This window comes from Diplotaxodon limnothrissa, linkage group LG22, assembly GCF_057381915.1.
Source record: "Diplotaxodon limnothrissa isolate DT_005_m linkage group LG22, D_limnothrissa_male_GT1.1, whole genome shotgun sequence".
NCBI lineage: Eukaryota > Metazoa > Chordata > Actinopteri > Cichliformes > Cichlidae > Diplotaxodon > Diplotaxodon limnothrissa.
The window spans coordinates 14,786,911-14,804,363 of NC_140616.1; the positions used below are offsets into that span (position 1 = coordinate 14,786,911).

General features: G+C 38.9%; 2 protein-coding genes across 3 annotated transcripts; one reads left to right on the forward strand and one right to left on the reverse strand.

Moving 5' to 3' along the window:
* The first annotated feature begins 60 nt into the window (after window positions 1–60).
* On the forward strand, window positions 61–11,789 carry dgat1a (diacylglycerol O-acyltransferase 1a). Its single transcript, XM_085346274.1, has 17 exons — window positions 61–481; window positions 2,190–2,277; window positions 4,654–4,694; window positions 4,958–5,043; window positions 5,538–5,590; window positions 5,979–6,084; window positions 6,331–6,459; window positions 6,795–6,869; window positions 7,132–7,235; window positions 7,368–7,406; window positions 7,869–7,910; window positions 8,041–8,085; window positions 8,377–8,489; window positions 8,740–8,805; window positions 8,980–9,067; window positions 9,290–9,352; window positions 9,432–11,789. The coding sequence occupies exons 1-17, from the start codon at window positions 216–218 to the stop codon at window positions 9,576–9,578; spliced, it is 1,551 nt and encodes a 516-aa protein (XP_085202400.1). The 5' UTR covers window positions 61–215; the 3' UTR covers window positions 9,579–11,789.
* Window positions 11,790–13,271: 1,482 nt separating this feature from the next.
* On the reverse strand, window positions 13,272–16,225 carry cfap20 (cilia and flagella associated protein 20). Of its 2 annotated transcripts, none has more exons than XM_085346420.1 (6): window positions 16,059–16,225; window positions 14,686–14,765; window positions 14,242–14,353; window positions 13,959–14,147; window positions 13,736–13,849; window positions 13,272–13,607 (listed from the first exon to the last, which is right to left on the reverse strand). In XM_085346420.1, exons 1-6 carry the CDS (start codon window positions 16,140–16,142, stop codon window positions 13,605–13,607), a joined length of 582 nt encoding a protein of 193 aa, XP_085202546.1. In that variant the 5' UTR covers window positions 16,143–16,225; the 3' UTR covers window positions 13,272–13,604. The 2 variants fall into 2 exon arrangements, with proteins under 2 accessions (XP_085202546.1, XP_085202545.1); XM_085346419.1 differs by having other exon boundaries at window positions 13,272–13,610.
* Window positions 16,226–17,453: the final 1,228 nt, after the last annotated feature.

Here is a 17,453-nt window from a genome sequence, read left to right on the forward strand (position 1 = left end):
TGAAAATACAGAACTGGCAACCCTTCTGACAAATGCACCTTGAGCCGTCGTAATGAACCGCCCCTCTCATTACCAGCGCTCACATTGCAGGAAGAAGAACATCCCGCTGCTGTTTGTTCAGCTCCTGTTGTGAAGTTACTGAGGGACAAACGAGCGGCGGGCAGTTTGACCAACAATGTCGAGCAGGTAGAAACAGCGTGACTGAAGCCGCGGAAATGAGCGAAACAGCCGAGACGAGAGGGCCCGTAACCCGCCGGAGGAGGACAACCAGCACCAGCACCAAGCAAACCAAGAGGCAAGACGCAGGGGAGAAACCTCCCCCTTGTTCCGCTAAAGAAAAAGCCGCAGACAAGGTCCAGAAGCATGCGAACAATAACGGCAATGTGGAGAAAGAAATGGGGAAGTCAACACAGCAGCAGCAGCTCGCAAACAGTCCGAAGAAACAGAGGAGTGCGGTAGAAGATATCAACGAAAAGCTCAGGTAACCTTTGACGTTAACGTTCCAGCATTACGTACAGACGTTAACGGTAAATTGTTAGCAGAGGGGTACATCTCATACTCCTCCTCCCCTTTTCATTCATGTGTAATTTAGCCAGAGTCGTTATTCTTCCTCCATTGTTTCCAGTAGCTTAATTGCCGTTTCATGACAGGTTAGCTGGTACTTATTTCTTACAAAGCTGTTCTTGAGCTAGTGGGCATTAAAAAAAAAAAAGAGTTGCAGAAACCCAAAAGTTGCACTTAATCTTAACATTTCCATAAGCTTTAAATGCCTCCTTTTGAGTTGCCTTCGTTCATCCCCTGTTTTTTTTCTGCATTTTCTACATTTCTTTAATAGCCTTGCATGAATGCAATCTGTGAGAGTCTGGCACAGGTCTGGGGAGCTTTTTTATTTCCAGCTTTATAAACAAACTGACATAACTTTCATTGCTTGCTTTTTTTATTAGCTGGAGTTTGCTCTTTTGCCAGGCCAATAATAAATAATTTAAGAAAATAGTCAGCAGATCGATGGAGAGTTTGTCTCAGATGTCTCTAATTTTGAAGCAATATAAAAATGAATAGTAGTAACAGACTTCTTTGGCAGGACACTCACTCACTTGTTGAACAGAGGGTAGCTTTGAGTTTGTATACAGGGTGTGTCAGGAGAACAGGTAGGGTATGACCGACCTTGCTGCAAACAATAGCCCGTGCTTCTACCTATGGGCACCACACCAGCTTCTCAGATCTGCCTACCTATTTAAAGCATGCATTTCTTTAGGTTGAAGCCATGCCTTCTTGATTACCCCATGGAATTTCTACATCCTTGTAATTGGTGTGAAGGCCAGGGTCCTAATACGGCACTTTAATACCCAGTAAAAGGAAGGTGATTTTAATTTGTGGTTAATTTTTATTTTAATTGGATCCCAGCCAGCTGACGTAGGCAAGTGATGTGTTCTTGTGACACATGCTTTGGCGATAGCATGTCTACTGTTTGCATGCATTTCTGCACATTTCTCATGCTGAGTGAGTGTCCTGGCACTATGTTAAAAACCACTTTGGTTTTTCCTCCTTTATTTTTCCATCCTCTTGCCCTCTCTACAGTTTTCCTAACTCGCTGTTATTGCTCCATCTCCTCACCTCTTAACCATTTTCCTCTGACCAGTCTTCTCCTCCTCTGTCCTCGTTCACCCTTTATCACCTATGGCTGTGTAAAAGTTCCTTTATGGTTTCTTGATGAAACGCTTCAGTTTTCTAAAGCATAGATTGGGGGCAGTGCTATGTAAACCTTTTAACTGCAGTGTGTGATTCATCCACGTAAAAGCTGGTATAGAAATTAAATAATTTCCCTCTGATCCTAACTTGAAGTTGATATTAACTTTAATGTCAGATTATACCACATTGTTGTTAAGTGCATTACCACCAAGAAAGTGGTAATCGGTCCATCAAGGAAAATAAGCTAAGTAAAGGAAGTTCAGCATAGCTGGTCCTCAACATGAAGTCACACGTGTGTCATTTTTGAAGGATTTCTCAATGTGTTAATCATAAATGACTCACTCTGAGTTATCGGTGCTTTGTAAGAGTTGTAAAATCAATCCTGTTGCCCTAACTAGATTCCCCCCCTTAGCTTGTGGAGACAGTGAGACAGGAAAGAGTGCTAATCATTTGATTACAGTCTAAAATTTAATGGTGAACGACTGTGTGTTTTTCTGCAGGTGTCACAATCTACAGGAGTCTCTCTTGAGCTCAGCCAGCGGCTACAGCAACTACAGAGGAATCCTCAACTGGTGTGTTGTCATGCTGGTGAGTTAAACCTCATTACATGTCCACGCAGAAATGAAAATGTATGCCACCGTTGCTTCGAAAACTGTAACATTTAGAAAGTTAGACCCCTCATTCACCTAAATCTTACTGGTCTGGACAAGGCTCATGCAAGAAATCTCAAAGAATTACTCTCTAATCTCAACAGCTCATGTATGGTTATTCTTATTCTTTGCCACTTCTCTCTCTCTCTCTCACTCACTCACTCACTCAGCCATCCAAAGTGTATAAAACTCCAAACTACTGCAGCAAAACAAAAGTTCCAGCCCACACAAAGTACACATCCCTCTGGGCTTGCTGTTAGACCTGTTGTTACATTGACTTTTTGTGACACATTAACTTGTTGTGTTGTCTGCAGGAACGCTGATAAATCGACTTTTGTGTTATCTCTCATAACACTTGCAGATTAGCCACATAAGTACTTTTTTCTTTTTCTTTTTTTTTTTGGTTTTGCTCTGGCCTGGGTTGCCATTTCTTGTAGATATTTCTATATTTTTGATAAGAGGCGTGTTTGTAAGCTACAGTTTAATCTCAGTGAGCTTGTTTGAACATTCTCATCAAAAGTGAACTTTGTTAGGTGGGCTTATATTACGCGAGGGTCTTTAATTTGCTGCCAAATTGTTTTCCTTTTATTAGTGATTTAGGACAGCGTGGCATCGCAGTGGTTAACACTCTCTCCTCACAGTAAAAGGGTCCTGTCTTTTAAGTTTTTATTTGAGTTTTGTATATTGGGCAAAAAAAAATAAATGAGCATCACGCAAAACATGCAACAAAAAAACAAGAGGTTGTGGGATTAGAATCACAGTAAAATAGAAAAAAAGAGGACTTCTTTCTCCTCATATAATGACAGCGAATCTCTTTCAATGGTTAAATGGCACTGTTTCTCCTATCTTGTTTCTCCTATTTCATTTTGGAGTCTTATTGAGTAGGTCATCTGCTCCAAGGTATGTAGATTTTTTTTTTTTTTAACAGTATTAGTAAACAAAAAAAAGTGTTTACTTTTTTTTTTTTTTTTTTTTCTTGCTAACTGTCCGTAGGACCTTTCAGACGGTGTTTATCTTTCTTTTAATTCATGTGGGGAAAGCTGCAAAATAACATAAATAAATAAATTAGAACTCTGGAGATCATTCGTGATGATTCTTTCCAAAAAGATTGACTCAAAATGCTTCAGCTCTAACTTTGATCTAACTGGACCCATATCTAATATTGTGGTGATTTCTTTACTGTAAATTTTTAGTGAGCCAACATCCTTAACAGTTATCAGTTCTATGAAAAACTCAATTTTCTATCTGTAGCAGGGACATTTTTATTAGTAATGACAAAGAAATTCCTTCATTCACAATAGCTCACAATGCTTGCTAGTATTGTTATTGTTAATGCTAGCTGGTTATTTGAAAGTAACATTTGCTGAAGCTCCTTTTAAAATAATTCAAATGGTTTGCTACAGTGTATGCAAAGACTAACCATTGTGGCTGCTATACTTTGTAGTGCTACTAGCATTAATAACTAAATTGGCCAACCTGGCTTTCATACAGCAAGATACTTCTGTTGAAGTTGGCTGCAGGAAAAAGGCAAATCTTTGAAAATCTTCAATGTTGCAATATTCTCTACAAAACGTTGCTACAGTAAATGTGTGACATGCTACAGTGGTCTCCTCTGTGCTGAAGGTTACTAAAGTAAAGGTTACTGGTTTGGACTACAGACAAAACCACATTGCTGCCGGGGTTTGGCAAGCTGGTGGGGATATTCACTGCAGCATGACCCCATTAAGTGTCATACACCAAATGTCCTCATTATCTTAACTAGCTTAAGTGACTAATATAAAAATGAACTAGAACTGTACAGATCCCATATATAATGTTGCTTCTTTAAATTGTGCAAAGTCTAGCGTTATCTTAGACTCTCTGATAGCCCCGATGGCTGAGATGAAGCTGGACTCTGAACTTAAATATACAATTTAATAATAAACTTGTTTTGCTCGACACTTTCTATCAGAGTGCACTTCAGCAGGGTGTCAATGTGAACAGCAGGAACATGTGGCTAAATTTAGCTGAGGATCTAATCTATTTATAACTCAGCAGCTAACATTTTTATTTCTAATATCCTCCTCCTTAATAAATTCCAGCATAAGAATAAATGTGTTTTGTTTTGTTGTTTGTTTTTTCATCAAATTTGAATAGCAACAGTTTCAATGTGTATAAACAAACGGTTACATCTGCACGTTGAAGATTCAGACAAGTGTTTTGTTTTTGGGGTTTTTTGCAGCTTTTTAATGAAGAACAACTTTGAAAAATATGCTTTGAAATATTTCTATAGTACGAGTCATGTTAATATTGTGTCCTGTTGCATCTTTCTCAGGTGCTGAGTAATGCACGACTTTTCTTAGAGAACATTATAAAGTGAGTATGCACCTATATTTATGTAGCTGTTATTGGGGGGTTTTAATCAACAAGAGCTTACATATTGAGAACTGCTTCACGTCCAGAACAACTTGAACTGTTGCTGCAGTACAGATGTTCTAAGGCATGAGCTTGTTCCAGGTCTTAGGTTATGAAGCTTATTTCCTCTTGTTCCACATCAGCTTGGACAGGCTCCAGCCTTTTGCATCACTTTAAGAGATGACTTCCTATAGCTGTAAAATATATTTCTGTTCCTTCTTCAGGTATGGCATCTTGGTAGACCCTATCCAAGTAGTGTCCCTCTTCTTAAAGGACCCCTACAGCTGGCCAGCAGCATGCCTAATCATTGGTACGGAGCCTTAATTTTACTGCACACGGTTATTGAGTTACAACTTTGTGTTTATTTGTGACTTTAGGATTGAGATGATAAAATTCACAAACATGGTTTGTAGTTGTATTGCTGTGTAGTGGTTATTAACAGCTTCTTTAAGTACAAAAGATGTAAATGGATCCAGAGTAATTAAGTTTTTCAGTGGCTCATATGTGCAATGTTGCCACATAGAAGTGCAGTTCATGTGAGCCTCTGTGTATAATATATTTTGCTGGTGATTGTTCAGATTTTATTTACTTGGATACAGTTGATTCTTGATGCAGTCTGTGTTTTACAACACAGGTAATCAGTACTAGGGTGAAAGCAGAACTTAAAACAAAGGTCATATTTGAATGTTCTTCAAATTCTCTTTTGAAGTTCGTGACTGAAATAAACAGAGTAATGATTGATTTTGATTTTTATGGCATAGCATCTCATAGAGTTTGAGTACTGTTTTTGTTTTTGTGTTTTAGTGTCCAATGTGTTCATATTAGCAGCCTTGTACATAGAGCGGCGTCTGGCTGTGGTAAGTCCCTACACGAATATGTGTTTTTCTGTGTTGGATTAAATTTTCATTTAACTTGTGATGCTCAGTTCTTCGTCTGGGACTCTTCGACCTCAGTAAGCTTATTTGTTGATGTGATAACACTGTTTTCTTACAGTACAAAGAAAGTGGATTTGATTAGAAGGTTGTCGTTCTGTGATCTCCCATGTGTGCTTGAAACAGGTGCTTTTCAGTTGCCGAAGTCTTCAAAGTAAATTCAACATCACAGCGCCACCTCTTTTTATACCTGCTCTTAAATCCGATAAGAACACTGAAGCTGATCCAGATTAGATAGCACAGTTCCTTAAGAGAAAAAATACTGAAAGTATTAATAAAATATTGCTTACTTTTTGTCCTTTATTCTTTCTAGGGCACAATCTCCGAAACTACAGGGCTGATTCTTCACTTGTTTAATCTGACATCCTTGTTAATCTTTCCTTCAGCCTCAGTACTCACTGTGACCTCCATCACACCAGGTACATGATTTTTTTTTTTTTTTTTTTCTTATGCTTTATTCTTTTTTACACAAGAGTGGGTCTTCTGTTTAGAAAATTAGAACAAATGAGAGCAATAATGTCAAGTACTTTAAGGTGAATATGAGTGAGCCAGTGAGTCAATCTGTACACATACCCAGCTATGCTTGGTTCATTATTTATTTATTATGTACCATGTCATCTATTGCACACTGCTAGTGACTCGTACATTGTGTGTGTCTGTGTCAGTGGGTGGTGTGCTCTCCTTAGGCACCTACACAGTGCTGTTTCTCAAGCTGTACTCCTACATGGACTCCAACAAGTGGTGCAGAGAAATCAGACAAGCCAAAGCTAAAAGAATGACACGATCATATTCGTGTAAGTATATTAGCATAGGAACTGCTGAGCCGTTGAATCATTGTGACTAAGGTCAACAAAACGACTCGTATCTGTGAATGAATTCAGTAGATGATTCATACCTGCAGAGATTTGTTGCACTGTTTTGCTTATACTGCCATCTAGTGGTGGCATAGTAACATGTGCAACTCTTTCATAGAATAGCTGGCGCTATTTCAATTGACCGTGGATGAAAGCTGGATCTGCATCTGTAGCTATATTACTGTGGATTCATTTTAATACACCATAATGAATAAAATAAAATTGAATGATGCTTGAAATTCTAATTGTTGTGCCTATTCATCTGCCACATTCAGGTCCAATTGTGGCACAGTCCAACGGGTCAGCGGTTAACACCAATGTCTCCTACCCAGGCAACCTCACACACAGAGGTAACAGACTGCACAGTTAGTGCAGATGGACATTGCTACCAACAACAATGAGAAAGAAAATTAGTGGGTCAAAATATTTGCTGTGTAAATATTAACTTGTTAAAGTAGGGGCTGAGGAGTATCTCTTTGTATAGCCAGTAAATGTCGTTTCTCACAAGGTCTTATTAATTTTTTTTAAAACATTCCAGTATCAAAGTCAGAAAGTGTAGGATCAAGTCATTAATGTGACACATTGATGTGACCTGTTTGTGTTTGTCTTTAGACATGTACTACTTCATCTTTGCACCAACTCTCTGCTACCAGCTCAACTTCCCACGGTCTCCACGGATACGCAAAAGGTTTCTGGTCAGAAGACTTTTTGAAATGGTGAGAGGAAATGATCAGAAACGGTCCCAAAATTTTAGTTGGTGACCTAATTATAATGACAGAAAATGAATCGCAATCACAAACGAGGAGGTGAATGTTTTGTTTAAATCTTAACGTGTTCTTTTCTTCCAGCTTTTCCTCATGCAGTTGTTGGTGGGATTAATACAGCAGGTATGTAGAATATTTACAGACACTTGGCAAGCATGCTGATCATACACTGTATGCATGCATTAAATAACTGATCAGTCAAGTGTGATTTAAATCGGGGGTGTCGTGAAATAACAATGGTCTTTGCTCACTTTTCTGATGCTACAGTTACTTCTTTCACACACCAGCAGATTCTTGCATCAAATTTACAAAGTTGGCATGCCCCGTATAGCCGTTACCATTCTGCTTCTACTCCATTACCACATGCTGAAACCTTGGAGCCGGAAAATGCTGCCTGCAATAAATATATTTAGATTTGACTTATAGTTTGTTTTCTGTAGCTGAATATTGTTTATCTGTCATTCTCTTACATTGTTTAGTGAAAATCTGAAATTGTGATATGCCTAGTTCGAACACATTTCTTCTTTGAGTATATTGTGGAAAAGCAGCAAAAAAAAACCCCTAACCTAAGTCTGTGTCTTCCAGTGGATGGTCCCAAGTGTTAAGAACTCAATGAAACCGTTCCAGGTGTGTATAAACATAGAGACACTCACTGCATCACTTACAATGGCTCCAATAAGGCAAGAGTCAAAAATATTTGCCTGAAACTGGAGCGGTCTTATAAAGAAAAGGTATCTTTTTTTATTACTTCTTAAAGGAAATGGACTTTTCTAGGATGGTGGAGCGGCTGCTGAAACTAGCTGTGAGTATCTAGACTGCACATCAGAGACTTTATCAGTGATCTGTTATTAGTATTAGTGATCTAAATTAAACACTCAAATTAATTCCTTTATTCTGGTATTGTCGTTTTTTGTTTGGTTTTTTTTTTGTTTTTTGTATTATTTTAACATTTTTAAAGTGAAATTTATTCTGTGCTCATCTCAAAAGAGGTCTCAAGAGTTAATTTGTTAGTCAACAGTAGTTCAACCTTACCAACCTAGACACCTTTTCCTCTCTCCTTTTCTAATCCTCCCCCCTGGCTGCCTCCTCCCAGGTTCCTAACCATCTAATATGGTTAATATTCTTCTATTGGTTTTTCCATTCCTCTCTGAACTTTGTGGCAGAGCTCCTGCAGTTTGGAGATCGGGAGTTCTACAGGGACTGGTGGTGAGTCGTCAAGCATACATTTTCTGTGTGACTCCTCTCATCTTTCATTTATTTATTTATTTTTTTGCTTCTTCCATTTTTCTGTTACTTTAATATGATGTTGTGCAGTCTGTCAGATGTAGAAGTGATGGTGTTTCCAAATGCAACAGATGATGTATCACATAGGTTTCAAAGAGTGTTTTCCTAGAAATATTGATTCAAATCGCACTGCAGTTTTGACATCAGTTCCTTAAACTGCTCTTGATTTCAGGAACTCTGAGACTGTCACATACTTCTGGGCCAACTGGAACATCCCAGTGCACAAGTGGTGCCTGAGGTGAGCAGCAAACTCTGTAATGACAAGTATTTATTTATTTATTTATTTATTTATTTAAAATCAGTATTGCCACATGGTTTGATTGGCTTTAGTCTCATTAATAGTGCATATATAGTTAGACCCAGATATAAAAAGAAAGACCAGGAGTCATTTGTCTGTTTCCCTGTTTTGCAGACATTTCTATAAGCCAATGTTGAGGAAGGGGGTGAACAAATTTCTGGCTCAAACTGCTGTTTTTCTGGCTTCTGCCTTTTTCCATGAGGTAACTGAGCAACATTTAGCCTCAAACACCTTTGATGGCTGTTTTTACTTCTGTATGTGAAGCAGACTGTTTTTACTAAATGTTTTATTCCTACATGAGGGCAGAAATTCAGAGGTTCCTGGTGCATGCACAGAAACTGAAAGAAGAGTTGCTAGCTTACAGCATCACTGTTATAAATGCAACTGCTGAGTTCTAAAAAAGGGAATCTGTTTCTTTCCTCAGTACCTGGTGAGCATTCCTCTCAAGATGTTTAGACTGTGGGCATTCATGGGAATGATGGCTCAGGTAAGGCCCTATATTTATTCATTTCATTATATACTGAGGCATACACATGCATTCACCTCTGACCTTTTAAACCCTTCAGGTTCCTCTGGCTTTGTTCGTAAGTCGCTTCCTGAACGGAAATTACGGCAACGCGGCCGTGTGGATCTCACTCATAATTGGACAGCCCATCGCCGTGTTGATGTACGTCCATGACTACTATGTCATTCATTACGGGAGCACTACATAACACAGGACAGACACCCACACACTAGTCTGTGAAACACGCCAATGAGGTATTATAGAGCAGGTTCGAGGGAATCCATGGCAAGCTGATGTTTATGAAGCTGTTGAAGCTTTGGCACGAAAGTTGTGACTTTATTTTTGCACATTAGAAAACCATCAGGAAATGATTTTGGATATTTAGGAGTCTTGTCTAGTCTCACACTGCACCCCTGTCAGCCTCCAACTGTGCAATCCACTGTACGAAAACAAATATATGGTGCTAGTGGTTTAATCTACCGTTCATTGGCTCAAAGGTTAGACTTCTTTGGGGGTTGGGGACTCCTCTGCTTTAATACATTCATCTTAAAAGTGGGAAGACTAATAAAAACCACACGCTCCTCCGCTCAGTGAATGTTTAAGAATGCACATACCAGCAGGTGCAACAAGTGTGAACCACTGCCAACTGTGCACAAGCTACAGCCTGGATCCAGGATCCTTCTTCCAGAGAAACTATATGAAAATGGGGATTCTATATCAGGGGCTGAGGAGCATCTTTGTATATCCAGAGGCAACACTTTTAAATGTTAAAGCCAGTAAACTTCTACAAGCTAAAGCCTGACATCCTGGTCAACCACTTAAGAATCTCCATGGCTTGACATAGACCAGACTGACTTTTGCATGTATCCTTGGATGCAATATAACTTCCAGTATTACGGACGGTATATTTAAAAATGACATTGAAAATGTCCAAAGGTAAAAAACTGAAGGAAACAAGGATTCCTCTCCAAAAAGACTGAGCACCAGGACGTTGATGTGGATTTATTTGTACAGTTGTATGTCAAACAAAATCAATGCAAGCTTTGAGCGGAAGAGCACGTGCTGCCGGCTTACTTGCCTTGGCTTTATCATCATCTTGTGTCTGCACTGCCTTTGATTTGTCGAGTTTATTTTATAGTTTTGCAGTATTGTATTTGCTGGATGTTTGTGCCATCTTGAAATCACATGTGGTATTTTGTGTTTAAACTAATGATTTAAGTGTTTGATTTGCCAGATTAAACCAATGAATGTTTTTTGCACTTGAGATGCATGCAGTTAACTGAAGCAATAGATTTCAATGGATGCATTATTTTAAGTTGTATCAATCATGTAAAGAAAACAAATTTGTGCTGAGATTTCTGTTCTGTAATCTGCTTGTTGACGTTGCTGTTAAAAGGGGAAAACTGAAGCTGCGTTAATTTAAAGAAGGCAGTTGAAACAGCCTGATCACGTTGGATGATTTACAGTATTTGTTGAGTCCATTTCTTTGATCTAGATGTTGTCAGAACATGACACTACTGCCAGTGTGGATAACATACCATAAATTGATGTAGGAAGATGTTCTTATTTTATCAATCTTTGAAAGATAAGTGACAGCCTTTTGTTTAAAAATGGTTGCATTCTTTCCTTTTTGATCATAATTCAGGGAAAAACTGTCCTTGAGCACCAGTAATAGAACTGAGTGTTGGCATTCCTTACTGAATACTAAGTGCCTGCTGTAAAAAGGAGGGGAAAATGCTTGCATTTAAACTGAAGAAAAATGCTGTTAGATTTGATGCCAAATACTTGTAATATAATCCAAAATGTAGGAAAGGTAGTTTAACTTTTATCTATGTAGCAAGTGGGCTTCTTTGTATGGTATGGTGATTTGTGCGGGAGCCTAAGATTTACTGCACTAAGCTCAAACTGAAATATTTTACCAAATCTCAGTTTTAAAGCTATAATTTTTCTTTTCCTGAAAACACAAAAGTAAAGCATCATTCTGATCACTTTATTAGTATTTCATTGCACAAATGACACTTTTTGTCTGACCCACTTTCATCTGCAAATGTGACCCAGTTCTGAATTTTGTCAGATGTGAGATACGGTTATTGTGTGACACCAGAGTTAACATCTGAGTAGTTTTTTTTTTTTTTTTTCTCCCCTAAAAACTAGTTTCTACATTTACAAACCATGTATCTAAATGACATGAGCTTGCTGAGGAAAAACAGAAAATGCATACTTCAGTACAATCGATAGAAAGAGGCGTCCAAAGCAGTTCAAAGGTGTTTCTTCAATATTAGTTAATGTTGAGGTGTGTGTTTTGTTTTGTTTTTGATGCAATATGTAAAAATGAATATATTGCTAGTTTTGCTCATGTGTACAGAAATCCAAAGTGAAGAGAAAGATTATCTTGGAAAGGCAACTGTCACTGAAAGCGTGTGGTGTTTGATTTAATAAAAAAAAAAAAAAAAACATTTATATGGTTATTGGACTTGTCTGTGTTTCATTAACTCTTTTCCCCCATTTGGTGACCTCCCCTGAGTTTTGACACCACAGTACATATCTGTGAAGATGTGGTTTGTTGGCTATTTGAATAGCTTCCAGGCAAAGACCACCCTCACAAACTTCTGATGCAAACCCATTTTGTTCTATAAGCAGGCCTGAAATATGGCAGAAATGAAAAGGGCTTCTAGGCCAACTTCTAGTAGGTTTTCAGTTGGTAAAGACTTAAACAAGTAGTGTGCCTCCTTCGGTTTTTGACAAATAAGATGATTATCCTAAATCCTGTACTTAATGTTATAGCACATCAAAAGCAGTTGTGGTAATCATTCTTTATAAACTTAAAAGCAAGCAGCATTATTAGCAGAGACCCTGTGATGCTGTCTTTTGATCCATCCATCCATCTGCTCAAAACTGCTCAGCTGGAAGCTCATGCTCACAGTCTGTCGGGAAAAATACACCCTCTACACCCGCTGCTTACCTTTTAGTCCCATATTTGAAAAGGTTTGGTACCGATGCTCTATAAGAGACAAAACGCGCACTGTGAGGTGTTTTTAAACATCCTTGAGCTCACTCCATAGACATTACGCACTTTGAGACCCTTCAAGCAGTTGCTACGCATATCGCTGGTTGCTATTGCACTTGATTCGTTTGTTTACGGGTTTTCGTTTCCCTTATACTAGTTCCGGGTGAACCCCTCCCCGCTTAATTTGAGGAAATAATTATTGTATGAATCTTTATAAAAAATGTGTGTGTGTGTGTGTGTACACACACACATACACATATATTCATTGTATTTTGTGTAGCCAGGGAACCGATCCATAAACAACTCGGTTGAGGTGGTAACAGAAAACCTGAAGATATTTTTTTTCCCAAAACACTTTATTACAACCTGGTAATAAACAGCATAGGTAATAAATACACCTGAATAAAACACAGAAGAAGCAAAATGAAGCAGATCAAGCAGAAAAAGCCTGCCTAAAACAAACAGACTAGCGCTTGATAATGTTCACATAAAGGCTTTTATCTAAGCACACATTCTGTTTTTATAGATATTTATTTTGTGAAGAAACCACCGGTAGGCATTTAATACAAAATCTAATATTGTAATTATTAATATTGTAAATGAACAGGTGTGGTTATGGAATTGGGCTAGAAGTAGTTAGCCTAATCAAAATAAATGTCACAATCATCACAGCATCTAAACATATTTCTATAATAGAGAGCCAAATCTGAGAAACCTTTTAGCAAATATAAAACTACTGCCATGTAAAATAACAGGATTAAAATCAGATACAAGCAAGTGTCAGGATCTTATTTGTTTAAAGGACCAGAGGTAAAGATCATATTTTGTTCTTGTCAAGTGTTATAGCTTTAATAGCAACAACGATTCATTGAAACTAAGTCTTTCTGCTGATATTCATACCTCTAGTACAAGAAAGAAAAAATAAAGGGATTCTGCATTGTGTCAGAAGGAAATATAGATGAGGGCATAAGGTGGTCAACATTCATAAATATTGTTTAGAATGCACAGGATGGTGGCAAACTGGAAAAACCCCAGAATAATGGACATGGTGGACTTTTATTATTTATTCAATTATCTTTTTACAGCAGTGCAAGGAAACATCAGACCAGACTTGAATGTGCAGAGACTCACGAAAAAGTCAAAACTAAATGTCTCACTGAATCTGCATAATGTTGTCACAACTAAAACTCCAAGTCACATCGGGGGGGCTGCACACCGCAAGAAGCTCTACTGCTGCAAGACACAGACAGACAAGTGTTGAACTTCTACACAACATTTTTACAGACTGAGAGCTGAAATGGTAACTTTTTAAATGTAACACTGTATTAGCGTTCACGTATATGGAGAGATGTACTAACCTTGGCCTTCTGATTCTGGACAGGCAGGTAGAGTTTAAACTCAGCTGGAAGCTCATCCTCAGAGTACAGTCTGTCGGAGAAATACACCCTCCTTATCCGACAGTTAGCATGAATCTGAGGGGGGAAACAGAGCAGATGTTAAAAAGAGAAAAAGGAATATTGTGCCAAATTCTTACTATAGAGAAACAGGAAAGACTCAGAGGTTCCTCATGTGTGCACTAACCTGTACACGTAGCGTCTCTGTGTAATTGGTTCCATAAGCCCTCCTGGTGAAGTCGGACAGGTTGAACTGAATCTGGTTCCAGCCGTCATCGAGCCTCATGGGCATGGTGCAGATGAAGGGCTTCACCCTCGTCGTGCTCTGATAGTTACTCGCTCGAAACCGCCGGCGAACGTTTTTATCGTCCAGAACCTGAGAGGGAGATTTGAGACACACGTAGCACCAGGTCTATGGTAGATTCCCAGACTGTATGTTAGCCAATCACAAAGCATTTAAATGTCTCTACCTGGACCTCAAAGGTGAAATACTTCTTGAGGTTCTTAATGATCATGACCAAAAAGGGAAGTTTGATCCCCAGGGTCTTCTTGGGGTCTGCAGGGCATGTTATGTAGGTGGTGCTGTAGGGAGGACAGAGTTGATGAAGCTAGGATGGGCGAGACTTAAATAACAGATTTATTTCAGTTATTTAACATGACAAAAATATTAAAGAAAGTAAATCTAATTACTATGCCTAGCATCTACATGATACATTAATGTACACATACTTCAAACAGAACACAAAGACATATTATGAAAAAAGAATATCATGTTAAATATGCCAGGACTGCAATAGTGTATATAATTATATAATTGTGTATATTATTATAATTTTCAGTTTACATATCCTGTACATATCGTAGAACTGAAAGTAAAGTTGACCTTTGATTAATAAATAAACAGACAAACTCACCTGACATTTGTTCCCTCAATCTCCAGCACATTCGAATGTATGTCATTGTCCGTGACTCTCTTTATGTGACCGTTCCTCACCTGTGAAAACCCAGAAATAGATTTGTTCCCTTATTTTCAATGGAGAAATTAGAATGTTTCCCAGAGCGTTTAGAGTGCTGTATGGCGTACCAACTGTAAACCCCCCTGAATCAGATGTGGGATATCGAAGCAAAACTAATGAATGAAGAAGGCATGTCTCATATCTAAAGTCAGATTCATCAACCAGGGATTGGGACTGCCAGGACCCCCACCCCTGATCGCTGCCCAATCCACAAAGCACTGAACCTAATACTTGCTTTTCAAGCTTTGAGTTTTTCTATCCAACTATCGCTAAGTCCTTGCAGATAGGGGGTCATCTCACTGTTGGGGTTTTCTCTGCATTACTGTAGGTACCTTACATTATAATTCGAGGCACCTCAAGTCAACTGTTGTTGTTATTTGGTGCTATATAAAATTGAATTGAAATGAATTACAGACGTTTGGAGACACCACTGGGTGGTGCCGCCCGACCTCCGGGTTAGAGATCAGTTGTTGCTTCAGAGGAGTTCAAATATCTCTGGATCTTGCTTATGGGAAAGGAGAGACAGGAGACTGACAGATGGAGTGGTGTGGCGTGTGCAATGATGCAGACCGTGAAGAGAGAGCTTAGCATTAAGGGAAACTGTCAATTTACCAGTCGCTCAAGAGAATAGAATCGCGGATACAAGCAGCAGAAATATTCCCTCAGAGCTAGGGTGAGGAGCTCAGACACGCTGGAGAGATTATGTCTCTTGGGTGAGTTTGGGAACGCCTCCGTGTACGCCCGGACAAGGTGATGGGGAATGCAAAGTCTGAGTCTATCTACTTAGAGTGCCTTCTTGCAACCTGGACTTGGATACGCGGCAGAAAATGAATGGATGGATGGATGGATGGATGGATATCTCATGTCTCAGATCATTTGTCACCACTGCATAGATGGCCATGCAGAGAGGACTGCAAAGCTCATACTTGAATATCTGACCAGTAACAACTCCTGTTTAGCACATTAGCCCGTAAAACCGTGTGAATGGTACCAATGACTCAATCAAGCGAATGTAACTTCAATTACTGATGTGTGACTCAGGTTAGCAACTTAGCAGCACTGCCTCCATGGCTACCCTGTATCATGTTGCTTCTACAAGTAATCAACAAGAACTGCGCGTCGTGAATTTAAAGTGCATCTAGAAAACGTCCACAGCCATGAAACAGTGCGAAGTTTAAAAGCGACGTGAGTGCACATGATGCTAGCCAGTTTTAGCCCCGCTCGCTAAGCCAACATACAGCTCCCTGCTTCCGTTCTGAGCGGCTGCTTACCTTTTTGTCCCATATCTGAAGAGGTTTGCTGCCGATACTATATAAAATAGACAAAAAACCGCTCTGGAATGTGTTTTTAAACATCTTCTTTGGGCTCAGCAGACAATCAATGTGCACATACTGTAACCGCTTCTAACTAAAGCTATACGTTTGTTTACAGGTTTAATTTCCGCCTCCAACTTTTCTGGTTCCGTGTGCTAGAATATAAACCGTTCCGCCAACAGAAACTACCACGTTGTCACTCAGAAGAAAAATGAGAAATCCGTTTCACTGAGTGGTCGAATATTCCCACACGGTGTGAAAACAGAAAGAAGGCAGCGGATGTCTCGTTTTTATTTTGGTGTTGCTGGGGAACGAAAATCATCTGACGTTGTTCATGCCGGTTAATAAATGCTGACGCTTCTCGGTCGCCGTGGTAACAGTGTAAGCTTAAAGCACAAGTGTTTAACATAATGTCGTCTAGAAGTCGCCGAAATAACCAAAACAGCTTTCACGCTTGATGATTTTTATTTCAGTTACTGAATGCATGATATAATAAAAACTCCCTAATCATAAACTAATTCAAAATATCTTGAGCTGCCCGATTCTCACCGCCTGCAGCCAGATCCATATGCGCGTCTCCAAAGAATTTTAAGACTTCTCTTTAGTTTAGAGAGATGAGCTTTCACACATAGCTTCCGTAACCAAGTAGGGCCGCACAGCTCTGATCCTCCATTACAGCTGTCAGGATATTACCTGTACAGTTCCTGTAGAGGGATGATGCAGCATTAAACAAGGCACCCTTGATCTACTGGAGTTTCCTATGGTCTGTAGAGGTGGGAGGATCCATCCAAATATTAATAGTTTCAATACCAACTAAATATTGGCATCAGAATGACACTAGCACAATGGGACTGATACTTTGCTTTAATCATCTTAAGTTCAGTATGTAGCCCACCTAATTATAAAAGTATACCTCTATGCACTATGAAAAAATGTATGAACCTTTTTGTCATGTCTTTGTCTTAAATCTGTTTTATTTATAGCCTGTAGCACATTGAAACAACAGAAGTTGACCCAAAGTGCTTTAAAGACAAGTCTAAGACCCCCCAAAACCCCTGTTTCAAAATACACGAAAAGCTGAAAGGTGTGTTTAGCTGTGTTAACTCATCACTCATCACATCATTAAAATGTGTTCAGGAATTGCAAATTCAAATTGATTTATCTCATAAACGCTCTCCCCTAAATAAACTGGCTTTATGGGTTGAAAGTATTGGTATCAGCAATACTAACCTTGTATTTACTTGGTATCGGATTTATTCCTAAACTTGCTGTGTCACACAGCAATAATGGTCTTTCTTTCACTTTCTTTTCTTTTCTTTCTGAATGTTTTTTTGTTTTGTTTTGTTTTTGGTG